Source organism: Erigeron canadensis, chromosome 9 (genome assembly GCF_010389155.1).
Source record: "Erigeron canadensis isolate Cc75 chromosome 9, C_canadensis_v1, whole genome shotgun sequence".
NCBI classification, from domain to species: domain Eukaryota; kingdom Viridiplantae; phylum Streptophyta; class Magnoliopsida; order Asterales; family Asteraceae; genus Erigeron; species Erigeron canadensis.
This window is the reverse complement of record NC_057769.1, coordinates 31414465-31434887: the sequence shown is the minus strand read 5'-3', so window position 1 is coordinate 31434887 and position 20423 is coordinate 31414465. Positions and strand designations below refer to the sequence as shown.

The 20423-nt window shown below is 34.7% G+C and overlaps 5 protein-coding genes across 5 annotated transcripts; 4 read left to right on the top strand and 1 right to left on the bottom strand.

Annotated features, from left to right (window-relative positions):
• The first annotated feature begins 3291 nt into the window (after window positions 1-3291).
• On the top strand, window positions 3292-5089 carry LOC122583575. Its single transcript, XM_043755966.1, has 6 exons — window positions 3292-3481; window positions 3560-3656; window positions 3754-3969; window positions 4062-4200; window positions 4726-4806; window positions 4931-5089. Exons 1-6 carry the CDS (start codon window positions 3292-3294, stop codon window positions 5087-5089), a joined length of 882 nt encoding a protein of 293 aa, XP_043611901.1.
• On the top strand, window positions 3792-7253 carry LOC122583574. The gene is made up of 8 exons (XM_043755965.1): window positions 3792-3969; window positions 4062-4200; window positions 6043-6198; window positions 6283-6438; window positions 6518-6592; window positions 6703-6801; window positions 6896-7109; window positions 7235-7253. The coding sequence occupies exons 3-8, from the start codon at window positions 6051-6053 to the stop codon at window positions 7251-7253; spliced, it is 711 nt and encodes a 236-aa protein (XP_043611900.1). The 5' UTR covers window positions 3792-3969; window positions 4062-4200; window positions 6043-6050.
• Window positions 7239-10057, top strand: LOC122583573. Its single transcript, XM_043755964.1, has 5 exons — window positions 7239-7401; window positions 7506-7674; window positions 7783-8489; window positions 8595-8843; window positions 8952-10057. Exons 1-5 carry the CDS (start codon window positions 7356-7358, stop codon window positions 10055-10057), a joined length of 2277 nt encoding a protein of 758 aa, XP_043611899.1. The 5' UTR covers window positions 7239-7355.
• On the top strand, window positions 8410-12161 carry LOC122582745 (ATP-dependent DNA helicase PIF1-like). The gene is made up of 4 exons (XM_043755171.1): window positions 8410-8489; window positions 8595-8843; window positions 8952-10152; window positions 10380-12161. Exon 4 carries the CDS (start codon window positions 10477-10479, stop codon window positions 11791-11793), a length of 1317 nt encoding a protein of 438 aa, XP_043611106.1. The 5' UTR covers window positions 8410-8489; window positions 8595-8843; window positions 8952-10152; window positions 10380-10476; the 3' UTR covers window positions 11794-12161.
• A 2615-nt stretch (window positions 12162-14776) lies between these two features.
• LOC122582495 (BTB/POZ domain-containing protein At3g44820) lies at window positions 14777-19883 on the bottom strand. The gene is made up of 6 exons (XM_043754898.1): window positions 19746-19883; window positions 19582-19644; window positions 19043-19112; window positions 16884-17493; window positions 15996-16597; window positions 14777-15618 (listed from the first exon to the last, which is right to left on the bottom strand). Exons 2-6 carry the CDS (start codon window positions 19629-19631, stop codon window positions 15073-15075), a joined length of 1878 nt encoding a protein of 625 aa, XP_043610833.1. The 5' UTR covers window positions 19632-19644; window positions 19746-19883; the 3' UTR covers window positions 14777-15072.
• Window positions 19884-20423: the final 540 nt, after the last annotated feature.

Here is a 20423-nt window from a genome sequence, read left to right as displayed (position 1 = left end):
AATAGAAAAGATAACATCATAATGGCTCAAAGCAATTGTTCAACTTACAAAAGGTAATTTCTATGCGTTACTCCAAACTTACATGTTTTGTGGAAACTGAACATGTATAAAGCAATAAACTATGGTATTATACTTTCATCGCATACCTGTGTTATATACTTGAACTGACAATTTATGCGCCAGACAGGCTTTTGTACAGGACATTTTTTTTACTCCCCAAGGATTTACAAAAGCAGAGAAAGTCCATAACAGATGTCCCCATCCAGGATATCAAAAACATCTGGGATGGATTTTCTGGTGTCATGAACCGTTGAAACTACTTACAAAGCTTGTAAATTCCCATTCAATTTACATATTTTCTCCCCTTCTCGGGTTGTTGAAATATCTGTCCACTTTACAATGTATCAACATTAACGATGCTTGGAATGATGGGAGGGTCGAGGCAGGTCAGTTGACCCTCGTGGGGTAGAGGGTGTCGTGCTTTCCACAACATCTTCTTTCACATTTGATGACTCTGGAAGAAGGTTGCATTTTCCAAACGTTCTAGAAAGAAACCAATGAGAATCAAGAGACTATGCGTTCTAGTAACCCTTTTCATCTCTTCCTTGATTCTGTTAAACTCTTGTTCAAGTTCGCCTACTCTTGACCTCAATCTTTCCATGTTCACTTTCATAACATTATTCTCACGCACGATTGTCACCCACCTGTCTCTCTGTACAATTTGGCCACCACTTGGTACAATACTCAGTGGACCTGTAGGAACGTTTCCGTCATGCAATACATTACTTAGCGATGTTCTCAGCTGCATTTGCTCAAAAAACAATACTTGAAGAACAACTCTAAGTGGGAGGCACTCATTTTGAGAGGCATGATCACAAACAATAATAGAAAGCTTCTGATATTCGATTATGTTGCAAAGTTGTTCTTTTTCTTCCTCCGGTAGCCAAGGGTGAGCTTATATGAGTAAACAGAAGTGCAGTTGATGAAGAATTTCGTTTTCCAAAACATCTACTTGAAATTACCATAGTTGGCAAAGTCTGACTGTTTATTTATGTACCAGTTAGGGAAGAAACGGGCCGAATAGGTCCAAAAATCAAAGTATCAGAATCTGAATATTTAGGAATCAATAGCCCATCAAGTGTTGCAAGCTCCAATTGCATTACTATCTTTTTTTCAAGAGAGTCTTGGCACGTACAGTTTACACCCAAAATCAAAGCAACCCGTAAAAGTCCTAATAAGAAACGACAAAACGATTTTCCTTTTCTTTCCGGAAGCATTTTCACAATATTTTCCAGTAGAACTTGTTGATCAACAAAGGCCGGTTTCATGCTAAAACTTGCAATAGATTTAACCTTAGTGTTTTGTCCACTTTGCCATCTACCCAAAACCGTTTCCCCCACCAAAACCCATCTTCTAAACAGTTCTGGAAAAGGAAGTGTGTGAGTGCGCACGACTATGAAGGAGACAAAAGGAAGAAAAGCTCAAGTTTTATGCAAATAACAATTCAGTGATTCTTCCATTAAAGTGATAATAATCCATGTTAAACCACAACAGATCCTCTTTTTTATCTCAAATCAAAAGGGTGAGTAAGAAATTAAAAGATGCGTTTTAGAGATGATGATTTTGGGTACAATTGAAGATAGAGAAAGCTCATGAAATGGATTAAGATGACTATGCAAATGATTTCAAGTAGCTAATTAACTTCATAATCTCATTATTAAGTTACAATATTGAGTCTTTTAGTCTTTGTAATTATGAGAATAAATAGAAAATGAGACTTTTGGGACTTATAAATATAGATGATATAACCTTGAATCTAGTCTCCTATGATGTTAGAATGTGACTTATAAATATAGATGATATAACCTTCAATTACTAAGTTGTCTTTGGGTTATCTATTTGCTACATATTTTACTCATTTTGGGGCATGTGGATTTACAGATTTCTCCTCAATGTTGGAAGGCATTTGCTCTCACATTAGTAATTGAAAATCGTTTTAAAGAAGGTAAGTGAACGTAGAAGTTGTAACTTCTACCTTTGAATTATTTCAATTTTTTTTCTAAATTATTAGGTAAATTAAAGGGTACTTGATTTTTAAGTTTACTCACACAGATCTATGTATACTAGAAATTGACCTGGACGGGTAGATAATCTCAATCTCAATACTAACTAAAAACAGGATATTGAAAAAGGTTTTGGAGCTACCAGAGCCCACCTTGAGAGTACCAATTCCCGCCCATTGTTCCATTCTATATTTTCTTTTTTTCTTTTTTCCTTTTCTAATCCTAATAATGATAATTTCCTTATCTTTTTCATAATTATTCCAAAATACCTTTTTCAAATTCCAACTAAAAAAAAACTCTCCCATCTGAAAAACCCATATGTTATAAGATTTTAAAAAATGTAAAATTCCTAAACTATATAACAGAACCTTTTTAAGTTTAAAAACTCCTAAAATTCAGCCAGTAAAACTTTTAAATTCTACAACTTTCTTATCCAAAGCTAACATATATCCCCAATTCTTGGCGACATTTCAAATTTTTGTTTATTTAAAATAAGATAATAACTCATCTCATCTCAATCTATATATATTTCATTCCTACTAATCTAATTCATTCACCACAACAGTCTGCGCACACAAAAAAAAAGAAGTCATTTTTTATAGGTATGTCTTTCTCCATATCAAATTCTAATTTTAATGATGATTAGTTAACCATTTTTCTTTTTTGATTTCCCATGTAAAGTCTACACTTATGCTTTTCTTCACGTTTTGCAGGTTCTCTATGGATTCCACTTCTGTTGAAGGTTTATATGGTTTATTTCTAATGTTTTGACTTAACAAATTATTAAATGTTTAACTTTGTCATATAATGTTTTTTGGATTCTTTCGTGACTGCAGCAAAACAAACAACATTGGTGCATGTTGCTGATTTGAACCCCACTCATTGTAACCATCATATGCGGCTTCGTGTTGTTCGTTCATGGCTTGCTCTCTCATTTTACAACCCCTCACAATATAAATCATTTGAAATGGTGTTTGTTGATGAACTGGTATGTTTGTGTAGTGTATTCAATAATCCATGATACGATATATTTTTGTGCTTCATAACATAGTTTCTGTACATATCGTTCATACATGTCTTGGCTTTTTTTTTTATTATATTTACTTTTGGTTCTATATCTTATATATATATATATATATAAATATATATATATATATACCTATAGGGAGACACCATAGAAGGGTATGTGAAGAAAGAATGGATAGAGCAATTTCGAAACGTACCGATTATGTTGTCAAACTTTCAAGTTGGAAAAAACAACGAAACTTTTCACTACTCTCCACATACTTTCAAAATTAGCCTCCAACCTGACACCAAAATCAAAGTCATTGATAATTTTGTTGGACCGGAACATCATTTTAATTTTAGCCCTTTCAGTGATATTATCGAGAACAAGCTTAAGCCCAATCAGATTGTTGGTAAGCCAATCAAACTTTTTGTCACATTTGCATTGTCAGTATAAGCTTTGTGCAACTCTAATTTGTCGTTATTTGCAGATATCATCGGTTTGGTTATACATGTAGGGACTGTCATTCCAGGATTTGCAATGAATAAGGCTAACAAAAGACGAATCCTTCGTCTCGAAGATGCTGAGTACATATTTAATATTTTTTTTTTATCAAATTGTAATCACCTGTTACAAATCCTAACATTTTCGATGGTACAATTGACTTTCTTTAAATTTGTACAGTGGTTTGCAAATTGATTGCACATTATGGGATGCTTATGTTGATGCGTTTGATCTCTTCCTTGAAAGAATGGCCAATGATACCCCTGTTATTATCATCATCAAATTTGGGAAAATCAAAGGGTTCCACTCAAACACGATATCATTTGGTACAGCTCTGTACGCAACAAAGGTGTATATCAATGAGGCCATTCCAGCTGTTCATGAATTCAAGGAAAGGTAATCAGAGCATTTAGAAAAATGGTAACATAATAAAATGTAGTTTTCCACACTGATCGGTAAACTGTTAACACTTATGTACACGACATTAGTTTAAAAGAAAAGGTTGGTAATGACGAAGCAAAACTGAAGATGGCTTCTGTCTCCACTCAAACTGTTGTCAGTTCTCCAGCATCTTTCTTTGATCCTTGTGTTAGGGTAACTTTGGACGAGCTTCCTCGAATTACCAAGGTACTTTATTGATCCATCTTTGCTACTGAACTTTAAATGGTCTAAATATATATATCCTTTTTTAACTTGAAATTAATATGCCCTGCGTACACGGATCCATATTATATTAACTCTTACTATAAAGGAAACGAGATGTGCAACCATTGCTACCATACACTGTGTCTTCAAAGATAGACCATGGTATTTCATTGCGTGTTCTACATGCCACTATGGAGTTAAACCAAAGGAAGGCTCTGGGTCCTCAAGAGGTGATGGGACCAACCTAAACAACCTATGGGATTGTCGCAAGTGCAAAACTGCTGTGAAAAAAGTATATCCAAGGTATAAACAAACAACCATGACAGCTAATAGTCCATTAGTATACTTTTTGATGTTTTATTATGAATAAACATGTTAATCTGAAGTATATATGTTACATTCCACTTAGGTACAAGATATATGTACGTGTGGTCGATGAAACAGGCTCTGCAAACTCTACATGATGATTAACTATCTACGCCTACCTTTTTTCGACAACTTTAATAGGAAAAGGATATTGAACAACAGCCGGTCACACCCGCAAGTTACACGGTTATTGGTGATAATTCAATTGGGCCAGCAACCAAGGTATCCGTTGTAGTGCATACGTATAAATGTTGCATCTTTTTAATCCTTATACATGTCTGTTTTTATACCATACCATTGTATGTAAATGTTTTGAGACCGTATATTTATTTGTTTACCTTTATAGGATGCTGGATCAGTTACCGGTGACGGTGGCAGCAACATGAATCTAAAAAGTATTGCAGACAGTCCGCCCGTGAAGCGTTTGTGTGTTGATCTTGAAGATGATGACTCTGTTGATGGGTCCTCTACCCGTGTTAAGCGAAAGCTTCCAGCGAAGGATTAAAAGCTGTGATGAGGACCAATTCAGTTTGACCAATAATGATCGCCATGTTTTCCATAAAATTTCAATTTGGACTTTTTTTTTTCTTTTTGATTACTCTATTTTCATGTGGGCGGTTACTCATCCCTGCACGTTATTACGTGTTCGGTATAATCCATGTTTACTTTTATTTTGGTTGAACATCTATTGTTACTTTCATTATTTATTTCAGTAATCAAATAAGTGCTTTGAATCTGATTGTTGTTATTAACTATGTATTATTTGAATGAGTGTATCTGTATCATCATCATGTATGAAGTGTCTCTGTAAAACCAGATTGTGGGTTATTCGAGCTGGGTTTATTGGTTTACTTCAACTAAATGATGTATGTATTCGAGCTGGGTATATTGTTATGAAGTATGTATTATTTGAATGAGTTTAATTGTATCATTACCATGTATATAACAGTGTGTTGGTGTGACTGGCTGGAATGTGTTGACTTTTCAATGGACAAGTTTTCCCTAAATGAGAACTCCATGAAAATGGCCGCTTAGACATTGAATTTCCTTCACTATAATACCTATTATGACACATGATTTATTTCGCCCAATTTATATTCCTGCCTACAATCTCTGTTTTACATTTAAAAAAATTCATTTTTAAAGGTTCAGGAAGGCAAGTCAAAAGCACACCTATTAGTTACGTAACAAAATCCCATATATTTAGCTAATGTTTGTTTCTAATAGCTAAAATATAGCACATATATCATTCATCCAGTTTTGATTATCATTTTAAACACTTTTTTTAATAAAATATTCTAAATTTCCCACACATATGTATATCTCGGTTTACAAAACTCAATGCATATATATTGTAGTTGATATATATATACACACACATATGTATATCTCGGTTTACTTTACACATTCAACTCTAAATTTTGTTCATACTCATTAATATTGAATCAGCCTTCACAGCTTTCGCAATGCCAAGGAAGAAAAAGCAGGCTGCTACACGAGCAACCAAATCGTCCAATGATGCTGAAAACGTCACCACTTTCAACAGCCATGTTCGAGTTAACACAAACTTCCAAACCGCAACTACAAGAATCCCTTTGTCTGATGTTACAAACAGTAATGTTTATTTTTATTTATACCTCTTTCATAATTATTTACCATTTATGTGCTCTTGAATACTTTCATATATGATGTTGCCAGCATATTCTGCTGATAGACTTAGAGCTGCTAATGCGAGGAAGATAAGAAAAAACATATTGTCTCAAAAGACAAAGAGGTCAGTGATGACTCCACAACTCCCTCATATCCTTACGGATCCTCCTTTGCGTAATGTTCGTGCAAGGATTCTATCTAATGGTATGTTGCCTGATTCATATCATCCTTTTCATTATAATTTAGATTAACGATTAACTACTATTTTACTTTTCATTAGCAGCTGCCATTAATCAATCCCTTCCAAACAATGAAGACCTGTCCAACGAAAACCACACTAATCAGCCTCTACATAATGGTACACTCCGTCGACCTCACTGTACGATTTGAAAATACGATATCATGCATTAGTATCTTTATCATCTGTAGTACTGAAATCCATTCATTTCTCATCTTTGATTTTATTAGCCATTACTACTCCATCTACTAGAATAAGTAGAATGAAAACTAAATTTTATAAAGGATCTTCATCAACCAGTTCAAGAAATGATGATTGCGATCAGGAAGGTATATTTATCTTTCTTTATATAACGACCATGATATATATATATATATGTATATTAACTAAAATTAATAAAGAGTTATTTTACATATCGTATAGTGTCAGCTACCCCCGTACCAGTCATATACAATCCATATATACAATCCCCGCCAAGCAATGGTAGTACGTTCAGATCTTCAACTCGCCTATCCGCTGGTGCATACAAGCTTAAAGGGGGTAATATCACCTCAAGAAGCACTGATCCTGTTCGACTCGATTATGAAGATACTGATAATGATGATGATGACGTTATAGAAGGAATTTCGATCAGAAGGTATTATTATACTTGACGTTGATACTTTTCCTTTATAACGAGCGTACCTCTTCTATTTTGAAACATTTTTTTTAATATATACCAACTACTAATAAGTTATCCATCTTCTATTGTTATATCTGTAGAATATCTCGACCATGGTGATCCTATTTATAAGTGCTCGATGTGTGGAGCTTATATGTGGTACAATGACACTTATAGGTGGCACTCATAAAAAACGACAAGGCTATTCCTTATGTTGTCGTCATGGTAAAGTGCAGCTTCCAACCATGTCGAAACAACCTCCTCAACGGTTAGTTGACCTCCTTAGTCATAACCACCCTTTGAGCAAAAACTTCATAGAAAATATACGTGCTTATAACATGATGTTTTCTTTTACATCAATGGGTGGTAAAGTCGACCACAGTGTTAATAGAGGAAGTGGTCCGTATTGTTTTCGAATCAGTGGTCAGAATTCCCACAGAATAGGAGGGTTAGTTCCTGAAGAAGGTTGTATCCCCAAATTTGGTCAGTTGTATATTTTTGATACAGCTAACGAGTTAGCCCATCGCAAAACAGCTTTGAGGTATCATTATTTACACAAATCTTTAACTTTCTCAAGCTTTGTATAATCTGATCAGATACATTATTTCTTATAAAATATGTTATTAATGTATCTTTTTCTTCTTTCAAGTTCCAAACATGGTTCTTCCACACTAACAACAAAGAACTCTAAGTTGGATGACTCACTTGCAAAACAAATTCAAGTTATGCTTGATGAACATAATCCATTGGTGAAGCAGTATAGAATGGCCCGTGACAGGTTTCAACAAGACAATCAAGAGAACTTCACTTTACGCTTAATTGGTCGCAGGAATAAAGATGGCCGACAGTATGATCTACCTACAGCCGACGAGGTTGCTGCTTTAATTGTAGGTGACATCGGCACAACATTTGATAAAAGGGATATCATTATTCAAAAACAATGCGGCCAGCTCAGAAGAATTAGCGAGTTACATCCTTCTTATCTTGCTCTGCAGTACCCGTTATTGCTACCATATGCTGAAGACGGTTACAGAATAGATATACCACACAGAGAGGTTCAGGAGGATGGTACATCCATCACTACCAGATCACGAGTGACTATGCGTCAATTTGTTGCATACAAGATTCAGGAAAGAGACGAAGGATTTTCACTGTTACTCAATTCAGGAAAACTGTATCAGCAGTATTTAGTCGATACTTATACAATGATTGAGGCAGAGAGAATGTCATACTTTCGAAGTCATCAAAAGAAATTTAGAAGTGCTCCTTTGTCTGCTGTAAAACAGGTGGTTAATGCTGGAACTACAGATAGCTCCTCTGTTGGAAAACGCACGGTCTTACCTTCGTCTTTTACAGGTTTTATATCCTATATCAGATAACTGACCTTTATTATTTATTCTGCTTAATTATTAACTAATATGTCTCCATTGTTTTTTATTTCTTTTACGTATAATTTGTAAGGGGGGCAGAGATACATGGTTCAAAATTACCTTGATGCAATGGCATTGGTCAAGGCATTTGGATATCCAGATCTTTTCTTAACATTCACGTGTAGCCCAAAATGGCCTGGAATCCGTAGGCAGCTCAAAAGGTCTGTTAGTTTAAAACCTGAAGACAAGCCAACAACTATATCAAGGATGTTCAAAATTAAACTTGAACAGTTCATTAAAGACATCACAAAAGAAAAGATTTTTGGGGAAACTGTAGCAAGTAAGATACTACAATTATTTTGATGTACTATCTTTTGGATTTCTTATTAGGTTTATCTGTTGCTATATATATATATAATGCCAAATGAAAAATTTTCTTAATGTGCAGTTGTTTACACTGATGAATTTCAAAAGAGAGGTCTTCCACATAGTCATATTTGTGTTTTCTTGGACCAACAATACAAATTGTCAACTCTAGAACATATTGATAGGGTTATATCTGCAGAGCTTCCGGACGAGAAGGCTGATCCTAAGTTGTACAAGCTTGTGACGGAGTTCATGATGCATGGTCCATGTGGTAAAGCGAACATAGATGCCCCATGCACTGTAAAAGGCATTTGTACGAAACACTTCCCAAAGGATTACAATGATCAAACCAGAATCGATGATGATGGTTATCCCATATATAAAAGGCGCAAGGATGGAAGAGTATATTACAAAGGTAAGATTCCCTTGGACAATAGATTTGTTGTGGGTTACAATTCTTTCCTCTTGAAAAGATATGAGGCCCATATCAACGTCGAGTGGTGTAACCATGTAGGTTCTATAAAGTATCTATTTAAGTACATCAATAAGGGTAATGATAGAGCTACACTTGGTATTAGTAAAGGTGATGTTGATGAAATAAGCCTTTTCTATGATTGTCGCTACATTTCATCATGTGAGGCTGTATGGAGGATTTTTGCCTTTGATATTCATTATCGAAAGCCGGCTGTAATGAGACTTCCCTATCATTGTGAGGGAGAACAGAGTGTTACATGGGATGAAGATGTTTGCCTTGAAGATGTGCCAAACAAACCATCTGTTAATGCATCTATCTTCCTCGGTTGGTTTGAATGCAATAAAAATTACTCGGAGGCACGTGAAAAGTCCTATGTTGAGATGCCAGAATCCTTTGTGTGGAATGGTGAGTTAAATAAATGGACACCGGGGAAAGGGCCTCCAAGTGTTGGCCGACTTCATCATTGTTCTCCAGCTGCAGGTCCTCTTTATTATCTTCGCATTCTTTTGAACAAGGTAAAGGGACCAAAATCTTATGAGGATATTAAAAGGGTCAATGGCAGGGTGCACGAAACCTACAAAGATGCTTGCTTTGCTCTTGGTTTACTAAATGACGACAGAGAGTACATTGAAGCAATCAAAGAAGCAAAGGAGTATGCTTCAGGGGGTTATTTTAGAACTTTGTTTGCCACAATGATTATCACTTATCACTGATAGTCTCGCCGAGCCTCATAATGTTTGGAATGAAACTAAAGAACCGCTTACAGAAGGAATTCTTCACAAGGCACATTTAATCCATAATTGGCCTGGTATCATCTTATACTTAATTGTTAACCTCAATTTCTATTTGTTTCTTATACGTTTACTAAATAACTCGATGTTGTTAGTTACTTTTCTTTTATATAGTACCTCATATTAAATACGAAGAATTTTTTACTTCTTACCTTTAACTTAAGCAAGTATGTATGACGTTTTGTTTAATTGACTTCTCAAAATTTACTTATTTATTGATACTTTTTACTTTAAATATATGTAGACTTGGTGCTTGATGCTGATCAGCTGCTTAACTTAGCTCTCAAGGAGATTGAAAATATATTGCAAAGCAATGGGACGACACTAAGAACTACGAACACATGCCTTTCCCCATTGACGCTGAGTTGTTTGACGGTTCTACAAACAGACTTATCCAAGATGAATTGATGTATAGTAGATCTGTAATGACGGCAGAGCATGACCGGCTTTGTAAATCTTTAACAGCCGAACAGAAAGAAGTGTATGATACCATCCTGAATGCTGTCCATGCAAAAAAGGGTGGTGTATTTTTTCTTTATGGATATGGAGGAACCGGGAAGACCTTTCTTTGGAAAACTTTATCAGCCGCATTACGGTCTAAAGGAAAAATTGTCCTCAATGTTGCTTCCAGTGGTATCGCTTCTCTCTTGCTCAATGGTGGTAGGACTCCTCATTCAAGGTTTGCAATTCCAATTAATATCAATGAAGATTCGGTTTGTCACATTTTGCCCGGTAGTTGGTTGGCTGATTTGGTAACGCAAACAAGCCTAATTATTTGGGACGAAGCTCCTATGATCCATAGGCATTCTTTCGAGTCTCTTGATAGAACCTTTAGAGACATACTTAAAAACAACATGCCATTTGGTGGAAAGGTGATTGTTTTCGGTGGTGATTTTCGTCAGATTCTTCCCGTTGTGCCTGGTGGTTCGAGGAGTGAGATTGTAAATGCGTCACTCATATCTTCATATATATGGCAGTATTCTATAGTACTCAAGCTTACTGTTATCATGAGACTACAGCAGGGGTCAAACCGAACACAGCAAGAAGAGATCAAAGAGTTTGCCGATTGGATAATTAAAGTTGGTAATGGTCGTCTTTGCGAACCGAATGACGGTGAGGTTGATATACCCATACCAGAGAACCTTTTTATTAAATCTGAGCAAGACCCGGTAAGTGACATTATCAAGTGCGTGTATCCAGATTACATTGCTCGATTATATGAGAAGAACTACTTTGAAGACAGAGCAATACTTGCGCCGACACATGATACCGTCAACCTCATTAATGATAGGATGTTGAATACTCTTCCTGGTGCCGAAAGGGTTTACCTAAGTTCTGATACTATTTGTCAATCTGATTTAAATCCCAATATGAGCCCAGACTTATACTCTCCAGACTTTTTAAACCGAATAAAAATTTCTGGTCTTCCAAATCATAAATTAACTTTGAGAGAGGGCGCACCTGTCATGCTACTTAGAAATGTGGATCAACAACAAGGTCTTGGTAATGGTACTCGATTGCAGGTTAAACGGCTCTGTGAACATGTTATTGAGGCGACTGTTATTTCTGGAAGTCATGTTGGCCTTATCACCTATATTCCCCGTATGAAATTGACAAGTTCTGATAAGAAAATGCCTTTTCAATTTCAACGACGATAGTTTCCTCTTTGAGTTTGTTTTGCAATGACTATTAACAAAAGTCAAGAACAATCGTTGGGGATGGTTGGCCTCTATTTGCCCAAACCGGTTTTCACGCATGGGAAGCTTTACGTCGCACTGTCTAGGGTCAAGAGTAGACAAGGTTTGAAGGTGCTTATATGTGATGAAGAAGGTCATCCTATGAACCATACCACAAACGTTGTCTACAAAGAAGTTCTTCAGGGTCTTTGACAACTTTATTTGTTAGAAATATTATTTGTTTTCTATTTTAGGTCTTTTTATGTTTGGATTTTATGCAATCTATTTTATCATCATTTCACTATATAGTTTTTGTGTTCTATAAAGTTTGGTTTATGTCTAGAAACTTATTATATCCTGTCAATTAGTCTATGTTATGAATATATCAGTTACAAACCAACTAGGGAAATTACAACTATTTTTTTTTTATATTTTGAAACTACCCGTCTAACGGACGGGCTTAAAAACTAGTTTTTAGAATATTTAAGTTCAATTAAGTCAAATATTTTAGTTTTAAAGATCAATATATTTATAAAAAAAAATTATCGGTTAAGGATGGCGGCATAAGACCATGATCATTGGTGATTGTAATATAAAGAGTTATTGTTTATGTTAAAATAATAGTTTATTTATTATTTGTTGTATAAATAAGTTGTTAGATTAATAAGTCGCCGATATAAGACCATGATCATTGGTGATTGGTGATTGGTGATTGGTGATGTAATATAAATAAGTTGTAAAAAAAAATAGTTAGATTAGTAAGTTTCATATATAAATTTTTTGTAAAATATTCAAAAATAAGACACATGTCATCTCTTTTATACAAAAATTTGTGAGGGGTTACAGACAAACTCATATTCACTTTAAAGAAAAAGAGATTTACTTTTACATTTAACTCTTTTAAAAATGAAGTCTGAGGGTTTGAAAGTGTTCTGTTATATGATATTGCAGAGGGAGTAAAGATATGCTCATCTCTGCTGCCAAGATGGTTGGTGTTGCCGCTGGCTTACCTAAATTTACTACCAACACATTGTATCCTACACGAGCCGTTGAGGTCATCATTTTTAGATAAATTTCATTAGTTTGTTTCAGTTGGTTTGATCATATTTTGTTTCAAGTGTTATTATCTTTGTAAACTATGGACTTTACAGGCAATGACATTCAAGATTGCAGTCGAAGACCGTTTTAAGAAAGGTAATGTAAAGTATTGTTACTTTGACAAAAAGAGTTAATGGGATGTCAGTGTCAGTAATTTGTATTGCTAAATGTAAAATCAAAATCAGAGATGGTAAAATGGTTCAAGATAGCAATCTTCTTTCTTCAACTGGTGTGGTGCTTAACTGACTAATTTAACTTTTTTATGATGATTATGTAAGCAGATATGGGCGCTGCACTATTTTATTATCGTTTGAAGACATCCGCAGAACAAGAGATGTGTATACATGCTATTCGGTATTCTAATAATGGGAACTACTCGAGGAGTAGACTCATTCTTGATTGTTGCTTGGAGGTATGGTTTTTTTTATCCTTAAAAGACCTCATAGTACTCTTATTTGTTTAGCTCATTTGAACTATTAGTAATCATTTATGACCTGGAGGACACAGATCTGAGTTACATTAGCCATTTGTATTTGCAGTACATAAGGAAACTCTTTGTGGCCTTTTTTATTTAAAACGAGTGCAGCGCTTTTGACACTTTGTTATGGTAGTTGTAGAAATTGAAATTTGTGGATTTACATGAGTGAGCAACTTCAACTACATCGATATAGTTGCTAGGATTTATTATCCTAATGTGACCTTCAATAGTACATTCATAGAAGGAAAATGTTCTCTTATTATGAGCAGGAAACGAGACAAAATGTCATTCAAATTGTTACTTTTTCATTTTGTTACAGTGTATGTTGAATTTGTAAAGGTTTAGTGTGGTATAGTATATAGTTCAATTTATATTACTCTTCATTGATATAACCTTTTCTAGATTAGTCTTTTTGAGTTTATTTCACTCGGTATGACCATATATTCTGTACTTAGTATTATTTAATTTGTGTGGTACCTCAGTTTCTTGTATATTAGATGCATCTATATGCTAGTTTCTTTATTTTGTACATTTATTATAAGAAAAATTTGAAAAGTATTTTAGTACATATATATAACGTCAATTAAACAGATTGCCCCTGAATGTGAGCGTGCTATAGATCTGAAGAAAAATCTTGATTCCAAATGGACGCCGAGAGCATTTTTTAAGGAACTAACTAAAGGTATGTCAACTACTGCTGTAACTAATTCTTCATAATTAAGTCTGATCATCCACGTACTTCTCTATCTGACTTGTACTTTTTGGGGAAATTGTTTGTTGTCTGGTAAGTAGGTGACGCATTTATCATTGGCTTTTGTTTCGCATTATACGCTGGTTGGTTTGTGTCTTCCCTATCTCGCAAGAAATGATGGCATCAACTAGGTCAACTCCAGTTTTATGATGATTCGATTCAAGGGCGTGACAAAAATTGTGTATGATTTTTTCTTGTGTTCGTGGGTCACGATTGTCTGCCATCTATTTACAGAACTTGGTCTCTATTTGAATTGGTATATATAGTCATGTTTCAGGACCATTTATTCATGGTTTGGATCACTTTCGATCCTCATGTCCAACAAGTTTGGAGGGCCTTTTCTATCATTTAGTTGAACCTGTAAGCAATCTTTTTATGTTAGGTAGGTTAAGGTTGTGTACATCTCAACACACTCTCAAGATGATATCGAGACCTCAGATCTCATGGAAAACGGCATTATGTGTTATCTTTACTTACTATAGCAATCAAAAGTTAAATTTATTTTTAAGAGACCTCGGATCTCATGGAAAACGGCATTATGTGTTATCTTTACTTACTATAGCAATCGAAAGTTAAATTTATTTTTAATAATCAAAGTATGACATTAATTTCTATTGTAAGAAATAAAAATATTAAACTAGCAACTATGGTATCATACTTTCATCGCATACCTGTATTATATACTTGAACTGAAAAAGAATGTGCCAGACGGGCTTTTGATCCACAAGCTTTTTAACTCCCCAAGGATTTACAAAAGCAGAGAAAATCCATAACAGATGTCCCCATCCATGATATCGAAAACATCTGGGATGGATTTTCTGGTGTCATGAACCGTTGAAACTACTTACAAAGCTTGTAAATTCCCAATCAACTTAAAATTTTTCCCCCCTTCTCGGGTTGTTGAAATTTCTGTCCACTTTACAATGTATAAACATTAACGATGCTTGGAATGATGGGAGGGTCGAGGCAGGTCAGTTGACCCTCGTGGGGTAGAGGGTGTCGTGCTTTGCACAACATCCTCCTTCACACTTGACGACTCTGGAAGAAGGTTGCATTTTCCAAATGTTCTTGAAAGAAACCAATGAGAATCAAGAGAACTATGCGTTCTAGTAACCCTTTTCATCTCTTCCTTCATTCTGTTAAACTCTTGTTCAAGTTCGCCAACTCTAGACCTCAATCTTTCCATGTTCACTTTCATAACATTATTCTCACGCACGATTGTCACCCACCCGTCTCTCTGTACAATTTGGCCACCACTTGGTACAATACTCAGTGGACCTGTAGGAACGTTTTCGTCATGCAATACATTACTTAGCGATGTTCTCAGCTGCATTTGCTCAAAAAACAATACTTGAAGAACAACTCTAAGTGGAAGGCGCTCATTTTGAGAAGCGTGAGCACAAGCATCAATAGAAAGCTTCTGATATTCAATTATGTTGCAAAGTTGTTCTTTTTCTTCCTCCGGTAGCCAAGGGTGGGCCTACATGAATAAACAGATCAGAATTCAATGAAGATATTGGTTTTCAAAACATCATCTTGAAATGTCAGAGGTGGCAAAGTTGACTGTTTACTTATGAAATGGTTTAATTTGGTTGAATCAGAAATCCAGTTAGGAAAGAATTGGGTCGAACAGGTCCAAAATTTGACCAAAGTGTAATTCTAATGCATACAATCTCCTGAAATCCTTGGTGACAAAAATAAGATTAATATTGTAATAAGTGGGAAAAAAGTGTTTCAAATAACCCAACCCATTTCGACCCACACTCAAACTTGCCTACTTTGATCACTACCCAACCAGCCAATTTGGTCACATCTGTAGATTGTTATATAAAACGAGCTGAATTAAAAGACAGAGACCTTGAAATATATATCCAAAGCTCTATATAGACCATCATTCAAAGATCTTGCCGATTCTGGAAGAGCTGCTGCGAGTGATCGTATCTGTTGAGGTTTCAAGTTCACATCAGATGCAACTTCTGCCATATAATTGTCGACAAGCTTTGAAACTTTCCTTAAGGGTAAAGAGGATGGCGACACTTCTGAGATAATTGACGATGGAGAAAAAGTATCAACTGTTTCTTCTGAAGTTAAAAAATGATTGATTATCCTTTCAACACAGTCACTGTTATACAAAGTATCAGAATCTGAATATGTTGGAATCAATAGCCCATCAAGTGTTGCAAGCTCCAATTGCATTCCTATCTTTTTTTCAAGAGAGTCTTGACACTTACCGTTTACACCCAAAATCAAAGCAACCCGTAAAAGTCCTAATAAGAAACGACAAAACGATTTTCCTTTTCTTTCCGGAAGCAGTTCCACAATACTTTCCAGTAGAACTCGTTGATTAACAATGGCGGGTTTCATGCTAAAACTAGCAATGGATTTAACCTTAGAGTTCTGCCCACTTTGCCATCTGCCTAGCCCATGGAGATACTTCCTACAATAGTGCATTATAGCTCCTACCAAATATAAGAACAATACATATTTTCAGAGAGCTATGACCATCTTTGATGTGCAACTTACACTAATTGAAGCAAAATGGATGGGTTTGGTAAAGTTTAAAAACGGGTATAGGTTGAAATGGGTAGGAAAGTTGACGGTTTATTCCCAACCTCTTCAACTTTGATCAACACGTAAAACTACCAATTACATCCCTGAACCCAGTCCTAAAACATGCTACCAACCCACCCTATGCACCTGTATTGCAACCTATAGGAAACAATGTAAAAAAAAGGCTTATGTCACCTGTTAAGTTTTCGGGCCGAAGTCCCCTAGCTTTCATAGTCTTAATAAGCCTCTCAAACAAATTCACACTAAGATAAGAAACATCTTCAAACCACCAATCAGATTCTGAACTTCGGATTCTTGCACCTGTATTGATTCCATTCCACAAAATGCTGCCACCTGGGCTCTGTAATCGACCATACATCATCATCGGCCACCCAAACAAACTAGGATCTGTACACGCCATCATTGATATAGCATTTAAACATTTACTAATAATCTGCAAGTTATCTGCTTTTGTCATCACATTCTCACAACTTTGAAGAGCAACCATGCAATCTTTCCAGTTTTTTAGTACATTTTTGTGGAAGTAATTCTCTGCCCTGGCTAATAAGTTGTCATCTCCATACTCATCAAACATTTCAAGATAATCTGCCATGCAATATACAATAACTATATTTCTCGGTGTAAGCTCCATCCGGACACCATAACAGAATTTAGCAGCAACCAAAAACGCATCGGTACCACCAGGGATATCATCTAGGGTGACGGTGCAAGAATCTCCTCCATCAGTCTTTTGAGTTTCTTCGATTAATCTGTCTATTTTTCTGCACCTTGATGATAGGGGAAACTGGAAAAACCCGAAATAAATTTGGTATCCGTAACTGTTATAGGGGTGAAAAACTAAATGCAAAGGAAGCTAAGTATAATTCATTTGGGCTATGGCACAGTTAAAGGTGGCAAATAGGGGACATAAAGGGGTCTGGTAGGTTGGGTAATGGGTCAAAACACGCAGCTTTGTTTGATAACTTATGATCTGATTAGAGAATGTATACTATTTCAGTAGTAAATTGACTTCGAGTAACACGACTTAGTAGGTTTTATGCATCTTTGGTTGACTTTATACATGTTCAACCTATTTCATCTGTGTTAGCTAACCCTTTCATAGCCTGAATGCCAAAACTATAACCTCTAGGAAGGACTATAAAAGGGTCAAACAAATTTTGAAATTTAAAAATGGAATGAGAGATTTTGTTTGGATTATCTAATGATGATAAAAGCAGTAATTTTTATGATCTAAAATCTTCACTTAAGACACCATATGAAACATAATACACATATAAAAGCAGAATATGATACATTGATACATATGGGCCATGGCACCAGGGACGGAGCCAGAACTTTTTTTGTGAAGGGGTAAATTTAAAAGTCTCTTATTATATTTATTAGAGTCATCTTTGAGGGGAAAAAACTTTTTAAACAAAAATTAACTCTCAACGGAGAATTTAGAAAAAATGGAGCCTTAAAATAATTTCGTCTAGGTGCCAGTTATAAGAAAATCTATCTTTAACTTGAACATTGTTCTTTGCAATATTAGAGCATGTGATAAATTTTGATACAATTACCCAAACAAATAAAACACTTTTTTCAACTTCGTTAAAAATCAAAATAACCGAAGATTTTTACTTTACCAATAGAAGATTTTATCTCAAAACTAATGCGCCCAACATAAGTAACATACTTCCAAAGAAGAGGCTTATGACAACGATGGTGACATTTGTATGTATAATGTATTTTCTGTTTATTGTTACGAGTATTATTTAGGAATAAAACTATAAATATACTTCTAAAAAATTACATTGTACCAAAATTGGAATGGGGACAGTTGCCCACACTGCCCCCATTGTGGAGCCGTCCCTGCATGGCACGGTTAAAGGTGGCAAAATGGGGGACATGGAGGAGTCTGGCAGGTTGGGTAATGGGTCAAAACACATAAATTTTGTTAAATAACTTATGATCTGATTAGAAAATATATACCTTTTCAGTAGTAAAATGACTTCGGATAACACAATTAAGTAGGTTTAATGCATCTTTGGTTGACTATATACATGTTCGGCCTATTTCACCTGTGTTAGTTAACCCTTTCATATCCCGAATGCCAAAACTATTACCTCTAGGAAGGACTACAAATATGGTCAAAAAAATCTTGAAATTTAAAACTGGAATGAGAAATTTTGTTTGGATAATCAGATGATGATAAAGCAGTAGATCTAAATTCTCACATAAGACACCATATGAAACATAATACACATATGGCCTTTAATGATTCAGTTAGCAAGATATATTCTTTGCATATATAACCAAAATTAAAGCAATAACATATTGCAAAGAAACATTACCTTGTGTAGATGGAAGTTTATTTTGTCTATGACAACATTTATATCACTTGGCAAACTTGCATTACAGAACCTGGCCATAAACAAACAAAAAAGTTATTGCGATTAGAGTGTTTAAGCAAACCAAGTATGAGTGTCATTATTTATGGTCAACATGAATCATTAGTCTTAGTAAACACTCTCATATTACCTTACCCTGATTCTAAAAGTTACATTAACCATTTTGAATACATACATGATACACCATATTATCAAATGCAGTTTTGTTATTTGAAACTACTTAATAAGCAACCCCCATTATCCTATTTTGGTTTTTGAACTCACAATTGTCACATTGAACACATGGCTTTAGGATCAAGATAATCCATTCATCAAGTACATATATAATCATACCATTAGTTTTTCACTTTTTCACCTTTAAATTTAGTGATCACCAACTATACATATACTGATATACATATGCATATACACATACATATACATATACTGATATACATATACATGCATATATATATAGATATAGTAAGAAAGTAGGAATTTACCAGTCATTGGCTTCATGATAAAACACCAAAGCTTTCCCAGCAGGAGCCATGGTTGATGATGATCTTCACTTTCCCAATAAAAAAACATCAAATTAAAACAAACTTATACGAGTAATAAACTTCAAATACAAGACTTATAAAAACATGTAAGTAACAAACAATACATTAAAAGTATCAAAAGACTGAAATGGGTCGGGTCATGTTTCTTTCCTTTTTTAGATGACAAAAAAGCAATACTAATTAATAATGATGTCTTGCTTGTTGTATACAATTAATACAGCTAGGAATTAAGCTTTTCTTCTTTTCGTATTTTCTATTTGTGTGGTTTATTTTCCTTGAAGAAAATATATATATATAAAAAGAAAAAAAAGGTGGAATAGTGCCATGGGACAAACCCAACATCATTTAATCACAACCACCCCAGCAACCAATATATGGTCCCATTAATATTTCTAATTCAAAAAAGTTATATATATGTCTACTTAAAAATATTTCATTTAAAATAAAGTAAAGCGATGTGGTATATAAACAAAAATTATTCTATATCCGCAAAAGGTACATATGTGTACAAGTAGATAACATATATATATATATATATTTTGTATAGGGTGACAATCAAATGAGAACCAACTTAAAATGAGAACAAATGAGACTACTTAAAAACTACATTTTGATGCATTAAAAGTCCATAAAACTGACATAGTACATAACTAATTATTATTATTTAAGTGTTTAACAACACATAAATCCGTCAAAATCGAAAAAAATCTCGTTTTTTTTTTGATGCATCATTTTGATAATATGCATCCAAGATGGATGCACAAAACAAAAAACGTAATTTT

Excerpts from the sequence above, each read along its gene's own strand:
- LOC122583575 (XM_043755966.1), top strand. The coding sequence starts at position 3,292 with ATGTTGTCAAACTTTCAAGTTGGAAAAAACAACGAAACTTTTCACTAC. Across the intron at positions 3,482-3,559 it reads TAAGCCCAATCAGATTGTTG|ATATCATCGGTTTGGTTATA; the intron begins GTAAGCCAATCA and ends CGTTATTTGCAG. Across the intron at positions 4,807-4,930 it reads CAATTGGGCCAGCAACCAAG|GATGCTGGATCAGTTACCGG; the intron begins GTATCCGTTGTA and ends TTACCTTTATAG.
- LOC122583574 (XM_043755965.1), top strand. The coding sequence starts at position 6,051 with ATGCCAAGGAAGAAAAAGCAGGCTGCTACACGAGCAACCAAATCGTCC. Across the intron at positions 6,199-6,282 it reads TTTGTCTGATGTTACAAACA|CATATTCTGCTGATAGACTT; the intron begins GTAATGTTTATT and ends TGATGTTGCCAG. Across the intron at positions 6,802-6,895 it reads TGATGATTGCGATCAGGAAG|TGTCAGCTACCCCCGTACCA; the intron begins GTATATTTATCT and ends CATATCGTATAG.
- LOC122583573 (XM_043755964.1), top strand. The coding sequence starts at position 7,356 with ATGGTAAAGTGCAGCTTCCAACCATGTCGAAACAACCTCCTCAACG. Across the intron at positions 7,402-7,505 it reads TCGAAACAACCTCCTCAACG|TCGACCACAGTGTTAATAGA; the intron begins GTTAGTTGACCT and ends TGGGTGGTAAAG. Across the intron at positions 8,844-8,951 it reads TTTTGGGGAAACTGTAGCAA|TTGTTTACACTGATGAATTT; the intron begins GTAAGATACTAC and ends CTTAATGTGCAG.
- LOC122582745 (XM_043755171.1), top strand. The coding sequence starts at position 10,477 with ATGCCTTTCCCCATTGACGCTGAGTTGTTTGACGGTTCTACAAACAGA.
- LOC122582495 (XM_043754898.1), bottom strand. The coding sequence starts at position 19,631 with ATGGCTCCTGCTGGGAAAGCTTTGGTGTTTTATCATGAAGCCAATGAC. Across the intron at positions 19,113-19,581 it reads TATCATGAAGCCAATGACTG|GTTCTGTAATGCAAGTTTGC; the intron begins GTAAATTCCTAC and ends GTTTATGGCCAG. Across the intron at positions 15,619-15,995 it reads CTTTGGATATATATTTCAAG|GCCCACCCTTGGCTACCGGA; the intron begins GTCTCTGTCTTT and ends TTATTCATGTAG.